At 41.0% G+C, this 22,226-nt stretch overlaps 1 protein-coding gene across 1 annotated transcript in view; it reads left to right on the forward strand.

Annotated features, from left to right (window-relative positions):
- The window catches only part of LOC122795945 (baculoviral IAP repeat-containing protein 1-like), a 378,361-nt gene that overhangs the window by 251,202 nt on the left and 104,933 nt on the right, over window positions 1-22,226 (forward strand). The window contains exon 7 of the mRNA XM_044064428.1: window positions 5,647-5,725. Coding sequence (XP_043920363.1) covers window positions 5,647-5,725 — 79 coding nt within the window. The remainder of the gene's footprint in view (window positions 1-5,646; window positions 5,726-22,226) is intronic.

Raw genomic sequence — 22,226 nt, forward strand, 5'->3', positions numbered from 1 at the left:
CTAGGGAGGTCAGTTGTATGGGAAGTTTATTCCAGTAAGAGCCAACAACATTTGTAAACAAGGAGTCGCCAGCTTTATTGTGTGATTTGAGAGTAGTGACTAGCAGTTTGTTTGCTGAGCGGAGGGAAGTAAGATTCTTGTAGGGGTGACAAGGTTATTAAGTATTGGTGTATTATTAGGGTAATGGAGAATTTTATAGGTGATAACTAACTGGTGGAGGAGAATTAGATTTTGAAGTTCGCCAGCTGAGTTTTTGAGATTAACACAATGACGGGTACGAAATGGGGAACCTGTGGCAAATCTGGCAATGTTATGGTAGGTTGTGGCAAGATTCTGAAGGTTTGATTTTGAAAGGTTGATAAAGGATGGGAGGCATACAGTAATGTAGAGATGAGATGAGTTTGGGCTAGAGACACCCTGCTAGTTGGTGTAAGAAAGGGCTTAAGTCTATAGAGGGCACCTATCTTTTTATTTACAGCTTTGATGGTTAGGTCGATGTGGAATCAAAGTTCAGTTGATTATCTATTGTAAAACATAGCAGTTTAGTTGAAAAGTCAGGTGTAATGATAGTGCCATTATTAGAAACAATAGAGAAGGAGAAGGGGGTAGACTTAAGGGTAGGTGAGAAAAGTAATAATTTGTTTTTTTTGGGATTGAGGAGGAGACAGATATGTTGGAACCGTTTCTGCTGCTGTAAAGACTTTTGGGTAGAAGAATGGAGTTCAGCTGGAGATCCAGCAGAGCAGATGAGAGTTGAATCGTCTGCATACTGAATACATGTGGATGTTGGGAGTGAAATAGATAGGTTATTGATAAATATGGAGAAAAGAAGGGGACCTAGGATGGATCCTTGAGGGACACCGATAGTGACTGGGAGCTGAGAAGATAGATGGCTGGCCCAAAGCACAGCTTGTTTTCTATCCTTCAAGTAAGAGTCAAACCAGTGCAATGCCACAGAGTCAAGTGAGAGATTTCAAAGTTGTGTAGCAGAAGTTGATGGTTCACCATATCAAAGGCTTTAGACAGGTCGAGAAATAAAGCAGAGGAGAAAAGGTTGTTATTGCGATTTTTGTTGATATTGTCTGTGAAGGAGAGAAGAGCAGTAGAAGTGCTATGGAAAGGTCTAAAGCCGTGTTGGGAGTCTGCTAGTAGGCTATTATGTAAGAGATGATTTAAAAGTTGTTGGTGTATACAACGTTCCATAATTTTAGATAGAGGCGATAGAAGGGCTATGGGACGGAAATTGAAGCTCATTAGTGTTTCCTCCTTTATGCAGAGGAATGATGTGGGAGACCTTCCAGAGGGAAGGAATAGTAGATTTGGTTATTGTTCTATTAATTAAGATGGAGACTGGGTATGCTAGTTCTGCTGCTAGTTGTAGATATTCGCTGGTAGTTGGTCAGCTGATGGAGTGCATGGTTTCAGCTTTGAGAGTAATTTACGATGTAGGTAGTGGAGACTGTCTTAAATTTTAGTGTGGGTATTTATTTGAGGAGAGGTCTTTGAGGGGAAGTGGGGAGCCATGGTGTTTGCTAGTGAGGTGACTGTTTCAGAGAAGAAGTTGTTGAATGTATTGGCAATTATGTTGGGAGGGGTTTGAGCTAGGTTAGTTGGAGTAGGTGCTTTGGTATTCCCTGGATGGAGCAGTTTGTTGATTCCCACCAGAATTTTTAGGACTAAGATTTTGATTTTGCTGATATTGAAGGTAATAATTTTTTATCAAGATAGGTGAGTTTTTTTGTGCTATTTCTAAGTTGTTTGAAGTTTTGATGGTCAGTTTGGTTTTTTGTAGTTCTCCATTTTGACCATAGTTTGTTCCTTAATAGCATGGTTTGCTTGGTTTCTTTAGAAAGCCAAGGGGCTGCTTTGGATCCTATTCTAATTAAGCGAGAGGGGGCGTGATGGTCAAGGATATGGAGAAATGTGTTGTTGAATAGGGTAACAGCTTCATCTAGGGGGAGGTATTTTAGAGCTGACCAGTTGTATTCTTTGAGTTCATTTCGAAAGAAGGAAGGTTAAAGGTTTTTTTGCTTATAGTAATGATAGCTAGCCTGTTTGAAATTGTTATTTTTGTTTAGTGATGTAGGTGAGGAGATGGTCGCTGATTTTGTCTGGGAGTGTTCCTGTTTTATATAAGAGGTGATTATTGTTGACTAATATCCAGTCCAGGATGGCTTGTTTATTGGTAGTTTTGTTAATTCTAGTTGGGGAGTTTATGGTTTGTTGAAAATTGAAGAGGTTGAGGTGATAGATGGGTTTTGGTGTTATGCAGGAGTTCCAATCAATATTAAAGTCTCCTAGTATTATGGTTTCCTGAGGAAAGTTACAGGAGAGCCAGCTAAGAATGTTTTCAAGTGTATTTAAGTTGTTGCCAGGGGGGATATAGGAACATATTATATAGATGGCTTTGCTTTTATTTATTTGGAATTTGCTGCAGAGTATTTCAGCATTTGCAGGTAAGGGAGGCAGGGAGTCGATTGAGGACACCTGCAGTTCAGATTTATAGAGTAAGGCAACTCCTCCACCCTTTTGTTTAGACGATCCTGCCTTAAAATGTTATATCCAGGTGGGTAATTTCATTGTCTTTGGTCCCTGGTTTAAGCCAGGTTTCAGTAAGACAGAGGATATCAAATGCGTAGAGGTCAATTAAAGCATGCAGTTGTGTGATTTTGTTGTTAATGCTTCGAATGTTTAGGTGTGCTATTGTATGTGAGTTAGGAGAGAAAGGTGTACTAAAGAGGTTAGTAGTTTGGTTAGTGAGGGAGTGGTTGATGGGATTATCAGGCCCAGGGTTGGGATGAATGTCCCCGTGCAACAGTAGGAGTGTTAGTGGGAGTGGACATGCTTTAGAGTTTTTAAGGGGTATAATTAGGTAGAACTTTTTTGTTGTGAGATACCTGTTATGGAGTATTCTGTGATAGTGAGGGGTAAGGAAAGGACAGGTAGACAGGAGGTTAATAAAGGTTTGTTCAGATTTAGGTAGGACAGCGGTAGTGTGTTTAGATAAATTAGGAGATCTGTTAAGAGTGAGATACTAGGAGGGTGTAGTAGAAAAGAAGGATGTTAAGTAGTAGCAGTGAGAAAGGTAGTTTAAGAGTGAAAGGCATATTAAGTTTGTTGAGCTTAACAAGGTTGGAACTTAGTTGAAATTAGGATGGTAGGGGATGGGTGTGGCTGTAATAAGGAGTAGAGAGTTAGTAGGTAAGAATGAGGCTGGAAATGTAATTGGAGGTGAGAATATTGGGGGAGTGGCTAGGCGGGTATAAGTCTAGGGTCACTGGGGTGGGTGGAATTGGGGTAGGGTAGGTGAGCGGAGTGACCCCGTGGGGGAAAGGGAGGGGGAAGAGCCCAGAGAAGGAGAAAAAGTGGTGGAAAATCAATCAGTAGAGAGAGAGAGCAGAAGGTAAGTTTGCTGAGATATGTGGTAGGTTAAGAGAGTGTCAGAGAAGTAGAGTTGTGGGTATGGAGATGGAAGAATGACAGTAGGAGAAGATAGTAGGTTGTGAGAAGGGATTGAGATGGGTGTTTGCTGAGTGGAAGACAAAACTGTGGAAAGGTAGTCCAGTGAGAGATAGTAGGGGAGAGGGCAGCAGAAGGGGAGCAATGGAACTAGGTAGGTGAGATGAGGAGGAGAGTGGCAGGAGAAGCAGGGACAGTAGGGAGGTAGAGGAGCACCACCTAGTGGGCAGTTAGTTAGAAGCAACACAGTCTTAATATCCAGTAAGGGGGAGGCAGCTTATTGTGAGACAGTAAAAGTGTAGAAATAGATAGGGAGGGTTGGTCAAAAGACACCAAAAGGGGTGGATAGGGGGAGTTTTGGCTGCAGGCTAACCTGGCAGGGAGGCACACTGTGACCTACTAGTAGGTATCTACTACCTGAAAGTTTTACAAGGTTGGGAATAACACATACTTCCAAGACAAGTTCCTTGCTGGGAGAAGAAGGGAGTTTAAATTGTTTTAAGAATGTCCTTGGTTGAGGTTTCTTTAGTGTGGCCTTCCAGTAGGGAGCAATTCAGTAGGGTAAAGCAGGATGGGCTGGATCACAAGCTGGAAAATGCAAAGGAGAGAGAGATAAAAACAAATTATGTGACTGAGTGAAATGTTATGTAGCAGGCAGACAACAGTCAAGTGTGCACAAGCATACAGTAATAACAGTACTAGATATTTTCTAAGTAGAAAGCAGAGATGAAAGAATGTTAGATTGTATCAAAATATGATAAACTCTATCAGATTCCAGGTATAACTACATAGAATTTAACTAGTTATAACACAGGTTAGCAATTAATGAATAGGATAATGTAGCAATAGTGAGCATAAGGCAAAAAACTCTACCAAGTTCAAATGCATCTCAAAAACAGGTTTTCACACAGTTAACATCCAAATATCACTTTATACGGTTGCACAGGTCTGCTAAATAATGAATTTAGATAAAGCAGCAAAGAGGACTTAGGTTAGGAGTCTATCAACATATAAAACAGGAGTTGGGAAAAATAAAAAGCCCCACAGAGCAGTTTACAGGGACAGCGAGCAAACCCTAAGTAGTTGAGCAGTAATCAATACATTCTATTAGGTTACAGTAACGTTGAAATTACATCTAGCATCAGTTAAAACAGTATAAAACAGAACATAAATGCAACAGTAAAAAAAGCTTTATAACAGTGCAAAATGTAGTAGATTAACTGTATATAGCACAATTATAAGCATTTCAGAAGTGCAGTTCAGTGAAATAAGTGTAAGAAATAACTTAACTTGCTCTTGGAATCTTAAGAAACTTCCACTTAGTTTCAGTAATGATGCCATCCACAGCTTGATAAAACAAGCAAAACAAACATACATCAAACTTTTTTGTCAGGGTATGAATATACTTTGCATTTGCTAAGTTTTGAAAGAACATGTCTTTTTCTTGATGTTTATGTTGTAAAAGAAGCATTTGTTGTTGAATCTGCTGATAACTGAAGTTTGTTGTGAGTTTTCAACTGCCAAAGGACATCATTTGAATATCAAACCAGTTATTGCTGGCCTGATAGTGGTGCTGGAGGGGAGCTGAGCATCCAGTTGTCGAGCTGCTCTTATCTTGCTGGGAGGGTGTGTGGGGTTGTTTCCCTGACTGAGGTGTGTGGTGAATGCTAGGGGTTCTAGGTGAGGGGGACACAAAGTGATGGAGAACCACAAGTAGACTGTCCACAGTAGAAGATGTGTGCCCAGTTGTATCTGCAAGTGGACTGTGAAGCGATCATTATTCATTGCGTGCAAGATTAAGGGACAGCTCAATTAAAGTCTCCCTGTTGTAAGGATGACATCAATTCTGGATCTCCCCATTTCCTTTCTGCCTTGCTCAAATATTGAGAACAAGCACAAGGACATGGTAGATGATGTGCAGTGGGGAGGTACAAAAATAAACTATGAAAAAGGATGAATTACAGGATTATTTCACAAAAGTGCTCATTTATAATTGCTCGGTTTCCTTACATTGTTTAATGATTTTTCATGAAGCTTTCATTCACATGAAGCGTGAATCTCTGTAAATGGGCATGATTCAACTGTTTGAAATGGAACATGATTTTCAGTGTATTCCACCAATAAATGAATTACATCAATAAATGCATGTTGCATTAACTGTAATTGTTAAAAGTGCATATGTTTTAGTTGCAGGTACCTGGCTGCTAAAAGAGCAGAACTGCAAAAAAGAGAAAATGCAAGCAGCAATTTATCTTCAAGTGTACAGGTATGTTTTCAATTACAGAGTACTCACACAGTTATCCAGCAATGGATTTTGTCACTTGGCTTTGCATCCCTGACATAGCACAAATGCAGTTACATACCGAAGAGAAACTGAAACTTTATTGGATAGATGACTATGTTTTTCCAACAAAGATTAGACACTGCTAACCTAATATTCTGAATTCATTACTCAGACTTAAAGCAGGTCTTCAGGACAGATTACATTTGTAAAAATTGGTCACCACTGTATAAAAATGATTTGGCTTTCCTTCATAACAGATTTCCCAAACGTGCTGCTATGCAAACTATAATACACTAGGAGATATACAGAAGTGGTTTAATACTGGGTAATACCAGGCTGCCTTAACATTTAATGAGACATCATGCTGCAACCAAAATAATTTTTTAGTCCTGAAAAGAGCCCAGTCATACTTACCTTTTTATTTATTTCCATAAGCCTTTTTTCCCTAGCACTTACTGACTGTCATTACCCTATATCAGCAGATTGCCACTATCATTCCCCCACCTTAGTAACTGGTCAACTGTTTGTAGGGATAAGAGCTGACACAGAGAGGCCATCATCCAGGCAGGTCCTTCCATTTCTTCCCCTTGAAAAACTGATGTACAGTTTGCCAAGGCAGGTCCTGCATTTCTTGCACAGTGATATAAGTGTGCATCCATGCTTCATGCACATGCCAAAATCTACTATAACACTTCATAGTGGCAGACAAAAGCATCCATCTTGGGCAATTTAATTTTACATCCAATCTATCTGGGTATCAGTATTGCAGTAGACTGGTTCACCACCCTTCACCTGAGATGGGCAAACCATTGTTGTTCACTCCATATCACCAAAGACAGTGCCCAGATTGACAGTTGATCCGGAGTCATCTGTGTTGTATTCAGGGTTTCACACCTGTCAACCTTCAAGCCACTTCACCTATTTATATTGTTAACTTTAAAAGACATCATGTTAAAATGTAGTACCATTACACAACAAGTAAGTAAGGCCATATATCAGTTTTCTCAACTTTCTGCTGAATTGAGGCTCACAGCGCTAACAAGAAGGACAAATGAGATTGCCTTACCTCCAACATCATGAGGTATACCCAGGCATTCATGCTGAGAGATAGAATCTTTCCCACATGTCTTGGGTCTGAACTCCTTTCCCACGTATTTTGGGTCTGTCCTCATTTCAGTCTACCATGTTTTGTACTACTGCTGCTAGAGGTACTGGGGGGGTGATTGTCCCTGGATGCTCAAAGCACCACAAATGTCTCCTGTTAACCTAGAGGAGCAGCAGCTCTACCATTACATCCTCAGATTCTACCTCCCTGGCTGCTTAACTGTGTTATTATTTTATTTGTTTTAAGTATTTTTCTCTCTTTCTCCCTCTTCCATTTCATGAATGGTCAAGGAAAGGTTCACCTGCATAAAGAACTACAAGTGAAGCCTCTCATTTTGCCTGGTGCTTTAGCTGCTTATTCTGTATTAGCGAGTAGGTGTGGTTTGCTTTGGTTTAGTTCACAATAAGTAGTTTTCAGGCATCAGGCAGTGACCCTGTAAAGGGTAACAGTCTAAGTACCGTTCTCTGTCTTACTGTTCTCTAGTTTTACTGTTTTGCTCACTCTTTTGTTTCATTGGCCATCAGGTTTGGCTACTTAAGAACAGTTCCCGATGAGTGGTAGCAGGAAGTGGGACAGTACATATGCATCATGAGTCTATGAAGACACAGAGATGTAGAGATGAGCCTTTGTATCTGCACTGTGACTAGTATGACAACCAAAATGAAAAGGACAGAGGGTCCAAATATTTTTTTTTACGTTTTGAGTGTTATTGCACTTCTTTTGAGAGAAAATCTATACTCTTTCAATTCAAATACTGATTTTTTCTATTTTTTTTATTCAACAGAGACTTTTCGTACTGGTTATTAATTTAAAGTTAATAATTTTACTGCCTATTTACAACAAGAAAGCACCAAAAGTACACTCTGTGTTATTTATTTTATTTATTGAAAAGTGATAACTGGGTTAGGTGGGCTGGTCAGTTTACCTTTGACTCCATGACCCAGAATCCAAGAGAGCAGAAAACATAAATCCAGTTACATCATACATTTAAGATATGTATAAATAGATTTAATGTTACATTATGTAAACAGCAGTAGTAAGTATTATTTGAGTATGTCTTCTCTTTTGTTACTACTGTACCTGGATTGATGCTATGTTTTGATTTGTGAAATCATACAACCTTTTGTCTAAGTAATGTAGAATTGTTTTTATTACATGCATAAGGCATTTTATATTGGGAAATATTAACAGTATGCTATGCATTGTTATTTGTTTTTATTTATTTTGCCTACTAAGTCTATTTTGGGTCTTGGTGCTGTATGACAGAGTTTATTCCACATTTTTGCCTACTATAGTCTGCTACTAAAATCTGTTGAACTTGCTCTGGTATTTGCTGGTACTAATAAACACCAGCACCCTGTGTGGCTTGCGCAGAATGCTGGTAAGAAACTGTGTATAAAAATAGACAAAATATCCACATTTCTGTCATATAAATGAAATAAAATAGGCAAGATTTTTATCTTACATCCTTATGGCTTAGTCTTCCACCTTCATGGAGAGATAAAATCATTATTGCTATTCATTGCATGAAATAAATAGTATTAAAATTCATAGCTAATTAGCTTCTTAAAGGCACACACATGATTAAATGGCCTTTTGAAACAGCATGTTATATACTGAATGACAGAACCTAGTTATATAACTTTTATACAGTAGAGAGTCCATTATCCAAACTAATTGGGACCTAGGGTAATTTGGATAATCAAGCATATAATTGAATCAGATAAAAAACTTCTAAAATCTTGTTTTTAATGCATGCAGAAATACACTTTTCAACCATTCAGTGATTTCAGTGGACAATAAAGAATATACTTCACATACGAGTTGACTACAAACTCAAAAAGCATGCTCAAGTGAATACGTATAATGTTTATATATTCAGACTTTATGATGTTTCCTACCCGAAAACTTCGGAAGGCCGGTTTGGATAACTGACGTTTCAGGTAATCAACTGTCTACTGTAATTCTATCCTGAACTTCTGCCTCTCATTGCTCAAGGCACTGCAACTCTCTAAGCTTACTCTTTAGAGCAACCTCTTCCTGCACCCTTTTTTCATTTTCCCTCTTCCAGCCCTAATGTTAGCCTTCAGGCAGCTTTCAACCTTCAGGCAACTTTCACCCCATCCCATTCATAAATTCCCAGCAGTCCCTTGGCATTTTTATTTAAGTCTACCATTTCCCTAATCATATCATGTGCCCAGCTGATATAATCTCGCCTCATTCAGTGCCCAGGATTCCATCCCAATCTATCTACTGCCAAATTTCCTAGTTCCCAGCTCATGTTAACAATGGCATGATCTTTCCCCATAATATACAGCTGTGATTTCCTCAAATGTTCTTCCAGTCCAGAAATAATTGGTCTAACCTACTAACGTCTTTTGTTTTGCACTGTGAAAATGTAAATCCTGCCAATCCAGGTCTTAATTCTTGTCATACATCTAGCAGTCTCTCTTGTCTCATCCTCTCATCTAGAGCTTTGTGGCTATGTCTGCAGTAGGCCCTCAGGACCAATCCTATATCTCCTTTCAGCCACCCATCTGCCACTCTTCTGACTTTCTTATCTTTTAATGCCTTCATTGTCTTCCATTGTTCAACAGAGCTGTTTAAAAACCCACTCCGCTTTTACCAGCTCCTTTTGCCTGGCTTGAGTCTAACCACTTATTGCCCTTTTTTCCTAGCTTTTTTAACTATTGAGGCTTTGAATTAATCACTTGTAAAGAGATTAAACCTATTTTTCCTCTTCATCTTCATTAGCACTCTTTTCCTCTTTATTGGATTATTAGTCCCTGCAACTTTCTATGTTGCTACCCATATTCTCCTAAAACATGTTCACCTGCTGCTCAGCAGAGCTAGGCCCCAAGGGCCTTTAGGTTGGTAAGATTTTGGCCAGGACTGTCCCATGACATGTTCCACACTGGCCATTGCTGCCACTGGAGTTAATGGTGGATGAGTTTGGTGCTTCCCTCACCTGGTGATTCAGAAACTAAGTACATGAATTTTACCAGATACTGGCTAAGGCTCTTGCCACCCCTATAGTGCCTTTTTTAGGCAAGATTCAAATGACAAATTCACCACCGTAACAGGTACATGCAAGCAAAATCTGAGGGTAATGCTACTCAATGCTAGAAGTCTAAACCTCAAAATGCACTCACTTGAGGCACTCCTTAAAATGGAGAACATCGACATCTGTGCAGTGACAGAGACCTGGTTTAAGGCTCCAGAGAGCACCCCTGCATTACCAGGCTATAATTCATACCACACCTTTCGGTCCACCTAATTTGGACCAAAGCACTAAAGGCGGAGGCGTGTCAATATTCATTAAGGATATCCACACCTCCAGGCGAGTTGCTCAGCATAATGCATCTGAGATTATCCAAGTGCAGCTAACTCTGGGCAAGACCGCAATGCAAATTGTAGCTTGCTACAGATCCCCCACCATGCCCCAGGATTCCCACTCTTCATTTCTTGATACACTGGAAAATATTAGGGTACAACCTAACACCCTAATAATGGGCGATTTCAACTACCCCACCATTAACTGGGAAAACTACACATGCACCAACTCTTGTGCTCAACGTTTTCTGGAATTCATAAATTCTAATACCTTGGATCAACTTATCCACACCCCCAGCGGGGGCAGCTATATCCTAGACCTGGTCATTACCAACATGGGCAACCGGTGTTCTACACCAGAGGTCAGTTCCTCGTTGGTCAGATCTGACCACAAGCAAATCACCCTAGACATCCACATCTCAGCCCTCCCCCATTAAGGAAACCACCATAAAAAATGTCTCCAAAGCCAACTTCACGCTTCTTAAGACAGAAATGACAAACTTCACGACACCCATGCAGATGGACAGTAGAGATACGACTGCTGAATCCTATACAGTTGCACTTTATAAGCACTTACACAAGTGCATGGATCGTGCAATCCCTAACAGAACTAAGATGCTATCTTCCAAAAAAAGGAAGCCAATCTGGCGGTCCCCTGCTATAAACAACTCTACAACAGAAGAAAGAAACTGTTGCAAAAAAGAGTAAAATCCCATGATTGGAGGAACTCCATGGTCAGCCTCAGTAAGAAGCTGAGATCCCTCATAAAATCCTCCAAAGCTAGTTACAAAAACAAAATTGCCACTGATTCTAAAGATAACCACAAAGCATTCTATAGCTATGTCAAGAATCTCAATGGCAACACTCAGATCTGCTCTGAGTTACAGCACAATGGCACTAAATATACAGAACCAACAGATATTGCCAACATCCTGGCAGATAGTTTCAGTGCTAACTTTACTCCTCTCTCATCCCCTAAAGGGCCCATCTCTATACCAGAAGAATGCAAAGTACCTGTAATTATGGCTGCACGGGTAAAAAAACACACTCTCCAAAGCCAAGAACACAGCATCCATGGGACCTGACAACATCCCAGGCTGCGTTCTACATGAACTACAGAACAAACTGGCACCCCACCTAAGTATCATGTTCAATCATAGCCTCACCTCAGGCTTTGTGCCCACTGAATGGTGCACAGCAACAGTTATCCTACTCTACAAAGGGGGAGCCACCACGGACCCCGGGAACTACCACCCCATTAGTCTGATGAGCCTGGTCTACAAGGCTATGGAGCGTATCATCATGGAACTTATAAACAATGACATTGGTAATCTTCAAACTCTGGACCCTACCCAGTTCAGGTTTGTAAAAGGCAGATCATGTCTCCTAAACCTGATAGACTTCTTTGAAGCGGTCACCAAAGCTGTAGATGAGGGTAAGGTGGTACACACAGACTATCTAGATCTCGCCAAGGCTTTCAACACCATCCCCCACTCTGGAATTATAGACAAACTCACTAAACTAGGTATAAATCCCTATGTCACAAGATGGGTTGCCAACTGGCTCACTGACCGAACCCACACTGTAAAAGTAGCAGACTCTAAATCCAATTTCAAACCAGTGACAAGTGGAGTACCACAGGGTTCAGTCCTAGGTCCTCTCCTGTTTGGTATCTACTTCTCTGAAGTACAGGCTAACACAGAAGGTCTTTGGCTAACAAAGTTTGCAGATGACTGCAAACTAGGAGCCATAATCAAATCTCCTAACGATGTGGACATCCTACAAAAGGGCCTCACTGAGACAGATGCCTGGTGTCAAAGCCATAGCCTCAAGCTCAATGCCAAAAAGTGCATTGTCATCCCTTTTGGTAAAAACTCTGTACCCATGAGCTACCACATAGGCGGTAGTCTACTTAATACCGAAAGTGTGATAAGAGACCTTGGGACACAGGTGGACAGTAGTCTCCCCTTTGATAATAACATCGCCACAGTAGTCAGGAAATCCTTTTATGTGGCACATCTCATCACAAAAGGTTTCTCATCCAGGAAAAAAGAGGTCATTGTTCCCCTCTACTCATCACTCATTAGACCCATTATAGAGTACAACGCCCCTTTTGGTATGTACCTCACAAGACATCTACAACAACTGGAAAGGTCACAGAAATACCTCACAAAGAGAATTACCAGCCTCAAACAGATGCCCTATGCAGACCGTCTCAAAAAACTCTAGCTTTACTCTGTTGCATATCGCCTACTCAGAGGCAATCTCTGCCTAACATACAAAGCTATGTCAAACCCACAGCTGTTGGACATTCTCCACGTAAAAAATCCCAGTCCCTCCGAGCTACACGCTCTAGCGACCTAAACCTTGTCACCACAATAAAGAGAACATGCTGGAGGGATAGATTCTATCTCAGAGACTTCCCATACTCTGGAACAAACTACCTATCTATATCAAACAAAGCTCCTCATTAGCACTCTTCAAGAAAACTCTTGATGATTGGATGGGAAATAGGAAATTCACCCCGGGATCACTTCTGTGGCTCTGTTTGACAGCGGCAAAGGAAAATCATTTTCTTGGGTGGCAAAATCCAGGGTACCGTTTGGCTAGGCTTATATAGGCCCTAGAGCCAATAGCCTAATACCTACCTATGAACCTATGAACCAAAAACATATCTACGCCTTTATGATAATGTTCCCATACCAGATGGCATATGCCTCAGTATTCTCCCTACAGTCCCTTGAGATTGTCCTACATGGGATAACACATTGCTGCATGTGCTATGTGCATAATCAAACTCATTTACAGTGCAAATACAGCAATTTACCACAGCCAATACCTGAGAAACATATCCTGTGTTGGTTTTATGAACATTGTCCATACATTTGTATTTACCATACTAATACACCATTGCATAACATGAGCATTTTCAAGTATTTACAAACTTAATGTATGCCTGCTATAACACTACACATATTTTGATTGCAGCAGGCAATATTTACTTACTGTACTGTAATGCATCTTATCGAATACACTGGCTCTGTACAGCTGAGGCCCCTGCTGGGTGCTTGTTTTTTTTTTGCCTCAGGAATGCAGGACAAATCCAAAATAGTGGGGGGGTGCTCAAAATCATGGACAATTTTTAAATAGATTTTTAATTCACTTAAAAAGTAAACAGAACAGTTTTTGCATTCATGTGCATTTTCTGAGCTATGTGAAGTATGAAAGTCTAATGTCTGGCCATAATCCTCAGTGATTTTGTAGGAAAAAATTGAGGTACAGAACAAAATTATGAGAGAAAGTTGAGTGAATACAGAGCCCAAAGTGCACGATTCCAGTCCTAAGAATGCTGTTAGTAAAAAGACTTGGCTTTCTGTAGCAGATAAAAAATATCCCTTTTCTTTATTTCTGTGTCTCTCTGGAGCAGATCTCACAACTGTACTGTTTTTCTTGGTACTTACTGAATTTAAATCTTAAAATTGCACCCTTCACAAAATTCGAGTTGGCTTCCCCAAGCCTATTTTAAGAAGACCAGTCACAATTATAAATGCATGCTCATTGCAGAACACACAAAAACTAAATTTATATATATTTATTTTGTTTTTAATACAAATTAATATAAAATTACTTTTTCATAGTATGCTATTCTTAATACACACAATAAAAGCTACTGCCGGGGAACAGAGCACAGGGAAAGAGTGCAAATTGCTTTATTTATTAGGTAACGCCTAAGGTTGCCACCTGTCCCGTTGTCAGCGGGACACTCAAGGGTTGAGCTGCCTCATCCTGTTGCCCACTGTGCAAAGTAGTGGGACTTGAAAGGTCCCGTTTTTCAGTTGCACTGAATTGGCGTGGAAAAGCCGCAATCACTTCTGGCTTTTCCACGGCAATTCAGTATTGTCACCAACCCGGATCTGCAGGCAAAGCTGCTGCCTATTAGGTCCGGGTGCTTTAATTCATGCAGCAATTGGCTGCAATTCATAAAAGCGGTGGGGATTGGGGCAGGAAGAGCCCTGCAAAGATCACAGCTATAGGAGTGCTTTGTTTTAAGCACTTTTACAGCCACTAAAAAAACAACCAAGATTTTTTTTCTAACGAGCCATCCAGCTAGCCATCCATCCACCCAGTCATCCATCCAGCCAGCCAGCCATCCATTCATCCAGCCAGCCAGCCAGCCATCCATTCATTCATGCAGCCATCCATCCATTCATTCATGCAGCCAGACAGCCAGTCATTCATGCAGCCATCCATCCAGCCATCCATCCATTCATGCAGCCAGCCAGCCATCCATCCATTCATGCAGCCAGCCATCCATTCATGCAGCCAGCCATCCATTCATTCAGCCAACCATCCAGTCATTTATCCATCCAGCTGCTACTCCCACCAACCAGCTAGCCACTCCAGCAGCCAGCCAGTCAGCTAGTCACTCCAGCAGCTGGCCAGCTAGCCACTCCAGCAGCCAGCTAGCCAGCCAACCAGCCACTCCAGCAGCCAGCGAGCCAGCTAGCTAGCCACTCCAGCAGGCATCCTTCGTACCCATAATAGCATCTCCTTCACCTCTCCTGTGGTGATGTCATGGTAGAGGGTGTAGCCAGTGTCATATTGGCCACACCCCCATGTCCCACTTTGGCCCACTTAAAAGGTAGAAACCCTAGTAATGCCTAGTGTTTTAATTGAATACTACTGGGCTTTTTCCGGGACGATTTGTTTCTGAAATTTGGTGTAATGGGTTATGCTTAACTGCTGGTGAGAAGGATACCCTTAGCTTTTACTTTAATGCAGAAAAGTTGTGGTCACTGCAAAGCAACATGTTTAGGGCATTGTTTGAGTGAAGGGTATTATTTGGAAGATTAGAGAGATTATAGTTTGAAGATATTATGAAGAGGGTAACAGCAAGAAGATCAGTGGCAGTTTTATAGTTTAGAAAGAAATGAGCCTAATGCAAGGACAGTTTGTTGCTAGACATTTGCCATCTCATAACTTGGTGCTTTTTATTTAAATTAAATAATTTAACAAGTTCCTTAAATTTCTGGAGAAAACGCTTTCAGCGTATTAGATGTTCCATGTGGGAGGTTTTAGATCAACCAAACATATAAATGATATGACGTTATCTATGTGTCATATCACTAGTGATGGCTACAACTGCATTCTTCAGCTTCCAGTACAAACCATTCATTGCGCATCTAATAATTATTTATGCTAGTTTAATGCTGTTAATGTTCTGACACTGAACTTAGTTTACTAAATTTGATAATTCTTTTTTCATTTAATTGCTAGTGCAAACTTTATGGCATTAATTTCCTCATACTGACTTTGACTATTATAATTTAATAATGCTGTTGGTAATTTTTAGATATACAAGTCCGTTAATGTGATGTCTGATCAGGCTATGTTTTACACAATATGGGAGCTATTAATGCATTTTTTTGTGTCTAACATTTATTATATATGCTTAAAGGAATGGAATGCTAAATGGAGTGTATTTGATGTAATGGTAAGGGTAGTAACTTTTGTTCATTTTAGGGTATGTTCTGATATTATTTCATCTGTATCTGTTGACATACACCTACTTTTCAAGAGCCTTTTTCCAGGTTTTCAACATTTGTAGGTTGAGAGGTATGCTGTGGAGTAAGTGTTAATGATATTTTTCACATTTCATTCAGAAATGCTTCACATGATTCCCTTTTCAGTGCTGCAGCTTTGTATTAACAAGTAAGCTATGCATATTGCAGCTGATGTAAATTATCAACTCTGCAAGAAGCAGAATTCCTAAATATCTCCTAAATAAGTACTCACGTCAGTACTTGACAAATGTGTGTGTGTGTGTGTGTGTGTGTGTGTGTGTGTGTGTGTGTGTGTGTGTGTGTGTGTGTGTGTGTGTGTGTGTGTGGTTTCATACATGTATCTGTGCATGTGTGCATATGCGAGCTGCATGTGCATGTGTGCATATGCGAGCTGCATGTGCATGTTTGCATGTGCATGTGTATGCATGTGTACATGTGTGTCTCCCTGTGTGCATGTATGTATGTGTATGTATGTCTGTTTGTGTAATAACTGATTTGAGGTGCTCAAGTACATAACTGTTCCATAAACTCATAAAATATATTAAGGTAGAAATATAAGTAGTATAGAAACAAAATAATAAAACATCAGCAATAGGGTGTATCCTCACTTTGATGTTAACCTCATTCTTCATGTCTTTAGGGCCTTAATGATGGGAAATTATCCCCTTTTAGATACTTTGGTGCACCATTTGTTAGTACACATCTCAGCAGGCCAAATCCAAGTAAATGCAGAATAGCTTGGCAAATAAACCCCCATTACTTAGTCTCATACAAAAACCAAAACAAGCGTCTAAGGATTCTTCTCCTTCTCAAGTAATCTTGCTTTATTTATCTTAGATAAGGTTGGGTGAAAGTGCTTAATTAAGATAAATAAAGCCATAATAATAATAGAGCTGTAGGGTAATATAATTTGTGTTGGAAATGCTACATTTTGATCTCTTACTAAGTAAGAATTTCACAGAAGAGAGACAGCAAGACAAACTGACAGGCAGACCCATAGAGAATCGGAAATACCAGAAATCACTATGCAGAGGCTGCATGGAAAATACAGACAACTGCATGTTTTCCTTTTTAAACTATGTTACATACATACATACAGATATTTCAAACACAGGCATTAGTACCATTCTGGCTTGCCAATATACCAAAACACTTGTTCCCATAGTAAGTGTCCAGGCTGTTCTTAAAACTATCTAAACTAGTACTTGCTTTAATGTAATTTGGTAGTCTGTTCCATGCATCAGTTGTTTTCTCAGAGAACCAATTAGTACACTTTGCATTCCTATAGAATCTTCTACGTGGGTTGTCTAATGATTTTCTACTACTTTTTGATAACTCCAAACATTCCCAGCGGTAGTTGCCTCTAAATGCCATATATACCTGAATAAGATCTCCTCTTAGATATCTATAAGAGACACTGTACAAGTTCAGATATTTTAGTCTTTCATAATAACTTAAATTTTCACATCCATGGATGTCCTTGGTATATTTCCATTGTACTCTTTCCAGTTTACTCATGCTTGTTTTCTTATAGTGTTTCCATATTGGTATTCTATACTCAAGGTTGGGTCTAATATAACTAACAATGACTTCATTATTTTTGGTCCTAGACTTTACAACCTGTAGCTCTATAACTATCATTAACCAATTGGTTGATATGATTAGAAAAACTCATAGATGAATCTCCCCATATACCCAGGTCCTTAAATGAGTCTACAGTTTCAGCTACTGTGTGCTGTATTAAATATTCACCTTTAAGTTTATGTCTCACAAATCTCATATAGTTTCATAGTTTCATAGTAGTGTACTAGGCTATCTGCCCGGGGGCATTTACAAGCCTAGCCAACAGTGATGTGGCTTTACACCACCCCATACTATGTAGTTGCGCCTCTCTAGTAGTGACACATGTGGAACCCCATTATTTAGTAAACTATACCTCTGTCTAGTAGTGACACTGAGGTCACTCCCGGGGTAAACTTGCGATCTCCCATCCATGCATCGAGATTTTTCTTGAACAGTGCCAATGAAGGGCTCTGTCTCACGTGAACTGGGATTTTGTTCCAGAGTATGGGTAACCTGTGTTATGAATCTATCCTCCAGCATGTCCTATTCATATTTGTGCAGAGGTTGAAATCTTTAGCTCGTGTGGTTCTGGTGGATTTGGATTTTTGAGATGGAGCATGTCCATCAATTCCTGGTTGGACATGGCCCTGTATGTTAGGCACAAATCACCTCTGAGCAGGCGGTATGCTACTGAATAGAGCTGGAGTTTCTTTAATCTAGCTGGATAAGGCACATGTTTTAGACCTATGATCCTCTTGGTGAGGTACTTCTGGGGTCTTTCCAGTTGCTGCATGTGCCGGGTGAGATACATCCCAAATGGAGCATTATATTCGATCATGGGCCTGATGAGGGAGGAATACAGAGGTACAATGACCTCCTTTGATCTGGATGAGAATCCCTTCATGATGAGATGGGCTAGGTAGAAAGTCTTTCTGACCACTTTGGCAACATGGTTGTCAAAGGAGAGGTCACTATCGACTTGAGTCCCCAGGTCTCTGATTACATCTTCTGTATTCAGTGGGTTATTGTCTACGTGATAGTTTGTGGGTACTTTGTTTTTCCCAAAGGGATGACTATACATTTTTGGCGTTAAGTTTGAGGCCATGATTCCGCACCAGTTGTCCGTTTCAGTGAGACCTTTCTGTAGGATGTGTGTGTCAGCAGGTGAATCCACTATGGCGCCCAGTTTGCAGTCATCTGCAAACTTTGTCAGATATAATCCTTCCATGTTTGCTTTCACATCTGAAAAATAAATGCCGAATAGGAGTGGATCCAAGACTGAGCCCTGTGGGACACCACTTGTGATTTGAGTCTGACATGGCTACAGCAATTTTAACCTTATGGGTTCTGTTTTAGCCAATTTGCTACCCATCTTGTGACATATGGATTTACATTTAGGCTGCTGAGCTTGTCGATGATGCCAGAGTGTGGTATTGTGTCAAAGGCCTTAGCCAAGTCCAAATAGGCAGTGTGGACAGCCTTGCCTCATCGATGGCACTAGTGACTGTCTCAAAGAAGTCAACCAGGTTTAAGAGGCAGGATCTGCCTTTTACAAAACCGAACTGTGTGGGATCAAGGGTCTGCAGATCACCAATGTCGCCATTTATGAGTTCCATGATGATCCTTTCCATAGCCTTACAGATCAGGCTGGTCAAACTTATGGGGGGGTAGTTACCTGGGTCAGTTGAATTTCCCCCTTTATGGAGTGGGACCACTGTTGCTGTGCGCCAGTGTTCAGGTACATATCCTGTAGTGAGGCTAAGATTGAATAGAGTTCTTAGGGCGGGTTTAGTTCATCTTGGAGTTCACGTAACACGCAACCGGGATACCATCGGGTCCCATAGATGCTGTGTTTTGCCTTGTTGAGTGCTGATTTCACCTGTGTGTCTGTGATGACAGGTAGGTTACATTCAGCAGGGATAGTTACTTCATCTTTAGGGGTGAGGGAGGGAGAAATTTGCACTGAACCTATCTGCCAGAATGTTGGCAATGTCAGTAGGGTCAGTGAATTTTTTTGTGTACCAGCTCAGAGCATATCTGAGAATTTCCTCCCAAGGTTCTGACATAATTGAAGAAGGCTTTGTGATTGTCTTTGGTATCCTTGGCAATCTATTTCTGAAAGTTTGCTTTAGATGTTTTATGAGAGAGCGTAGTTTTTACTTGTGCTGATCAGGGAAGCCTTTCCTTGTGGGATTTGGCTCTGTCCTGCAGCAGCTTCCTTCTTTGTTGTACAGTTTGTTTATAGCGGGGTCCACCAAACCGGGCGTTTTCCTTGGTGGAGAGGGTCTTGGTTTTAGTTGGGATTGCCTGATCCATGCATTCCTGGAGATGTCCATAGAAGGCTTTGTGAAGGATTCAGCATTTTGGGATGTGGTTTCCATTGACCCAGTAGGCTTAAAGGATATCATTTCCGACTTAAGGAGCTCAAAGTCAGCTTTTGAGAAGTTTTTCACTGTAGTCTTTTGTTCTGGGGTGGGGGTGGATATGTACATCCAACGTGCTCAGTTTATGATCAGCTCTTACTAGTGTGGGTTTTATATCCGGTGCGGAGCATTTGGCCCCCATGTTTGTGTTAATCAGGTCAAGTATATTATCTCTCCTCAGAGGGAGAGGTGACCAGTTGCTCCATAGCATTTGAGTTTATGAATTCCAGGAATCTTTGGGCCAGGGTGTTAGGGCTAGAATAGTGGGCCCAGTCTATGTTGGGGTAATTGAAGTCACCCAATATGATGGTGTTTGGTGTGACATTCATATCCTCCAGTGTTTTCAGGAATGCTTGATGGGATTCCTGGGATTGGGAGGTGTTCTATAACATGCGACCAGTTGTATGGCAGTTTACCTGGTGAGTAAAACTTGTATGGTTTCTGATGCTTCATGAGCAGCCACCAATCGAGAGGTGTAGGTGTCTTTTATGAAAATGGACACTCCCCTCCTTTGTGGTTCGGCTGGGAACTTGAGGCCGAAATGCATGATATGAGGTATAGCCTGGTAGTGCTGGAGTACTCTCAGGAGCCTTGAACCAGGTTTCAGTTACTGCACAGACATCGATGTTCTCCATACTGAGAAGTGCTTCGAGTGCCTGCATCTTGAGATTTAGACTTCTGGCGTTGAGCAGCATTACCCTTAATTTTTTCCATTTTTGTTTTTTATGGCGGTTGATTTGTCCTTTGTGCATTGCCTAAAAAAGGCACTATGGGGGTGGCAAGAGCCTTGGCCAGTATCCGGAAGCCCAGTGGTGACAGGTGCAAGCCATCCCTTGAAAGCGTGGCTTGTCCAGCATATCATCCCAGGCTGACAGACATTGGATCCCCTAGAATGACACCAGTGATTAAGCCAATTGTTAAAACTGATCATTTTGTCTTTGTACTGAGGCATCATTCTTGGCGAAGGCAGGATGCTGCTCAGGGTCAGGGTCATACCAGTCTGGGCTACATAATCGGAGAGCTCCTCAATGTCTCTTTTCATGTAGTCCAGGGAGGTACGTCTCAGGTCATTCACACCCACATGGACAATGACTGAATCATATTTGTACTTGCTTTGGAGTGACCTGAGTGCGTGTGTAATGTGGCGGATCCTAGCCCCCGATAGGCAGCTCACCGTTACCCTCTCCTTATTCAGCCTGGTAAGTGGAACATCGGTGTGTCTGACTATAGAGTCACCTATTACTAATGTCTCTGGCATAGTATTTTGCCTTAGGGGCTGTGAATGCTTAGTTTTTGATGTATTTATCAGCATATTATTCTCTTGTGCCCAAAATGCAGGTTAGCTCTCCTCAGCTACCTTCCTAGACCTCTCTAAAGCTTTCAACATGGTCCCACACAAACAACTTATCTCTCTTCTCAATAACCTATCCTTCTCTCAACCAGTCAGCAACTGGTTTCAGAGTTACCTATCTGACCGCCAACAAGCAGTTGTTTGGCAGGACAACCTATCCCCCCAACTACCAGTCTCCATAGGGGTTCCCCAAGGGTCCATCCTGGGACCCCTACTCTTCTCTATTTTCACTAATAATCTAGCCTCAGCCACAACACATGGCGCACACATACAATACGCAAATGACTCAACCATCATCTGCACAGCCCACTCCCTACCCAAACTGCAAAAAGTCACACAGGAAGCATTTTCTTCTACTGAAACTTAGTTTTCTGATGCCCAACTAATACTCAACCCAAACAAAACAAAATTACTAATCTTCCAATCCACCAATCTTACCCTAGACAGCTCTCACTTTAACATCACAGCAAAAGACAACACCACCATCCATCCTACAGAACACACCAAAAATTACTAGGAGTAGAAATAGACAATAAACTGAACTTTGACATTCACATTTCCATGACCATTAAAAAATTGCACAAAAAACTAGAGCATTATATAGAAATCAGCAACTACTTACCAAAGCAGCTAAAATTTCAGTAGCAAATTCTCATCTCATGTCTACCCTACTCTACGCCTCTCCAATATTTACCAACCTTAGACAATGCGACCTAAATAAGCTAGAAACCTGCTACAACAAAATTGCCAAATTCGCCACAGGGGCTTCCTACCGTACTCACCACTGTCTCTCACTAGCAGAACTGGGCTGGCTAGAGCTCCCCCACCTCCTTCAATGATACCAACTCGCACTCGCCCACAAACTAATAAACCAACCACTAAAAGTCCCATCCCTCCAGAATCTACTCCAATCCTACATAACCACGAGACCACTAAAATCCAGCCACAAAAACCTCCTACAGGTCACAAGAGCCATTAACTCTGCTGGAGAAGCATTATTCTCCTGCACTATAGCCAAACTCTGGAACTCCCTCCCATCCTCAATTACCTCTGTAACTTCTTGCACCCACTTCAAATCCTTACTAAAATCACACTTAAAAACTTGCCAGATATGCCCTTGCAACCCCCTCAATACCATCCACTC

The sequence above is a fragment of the Protopterus annectens genome, chromosome 2.part2 (assembly GCF_019279795.1).
Source record: "Protopterus annectens isolate FY-2018-M chromosome 2.part2, PAN1.0, whole genome shotgun sequence".
Lineage (NCBI taxonomy): Eukaryota > Metazoa > Chordata > Ceratodontiformes > Protopteridae > Protopterus > Protopterus annectens.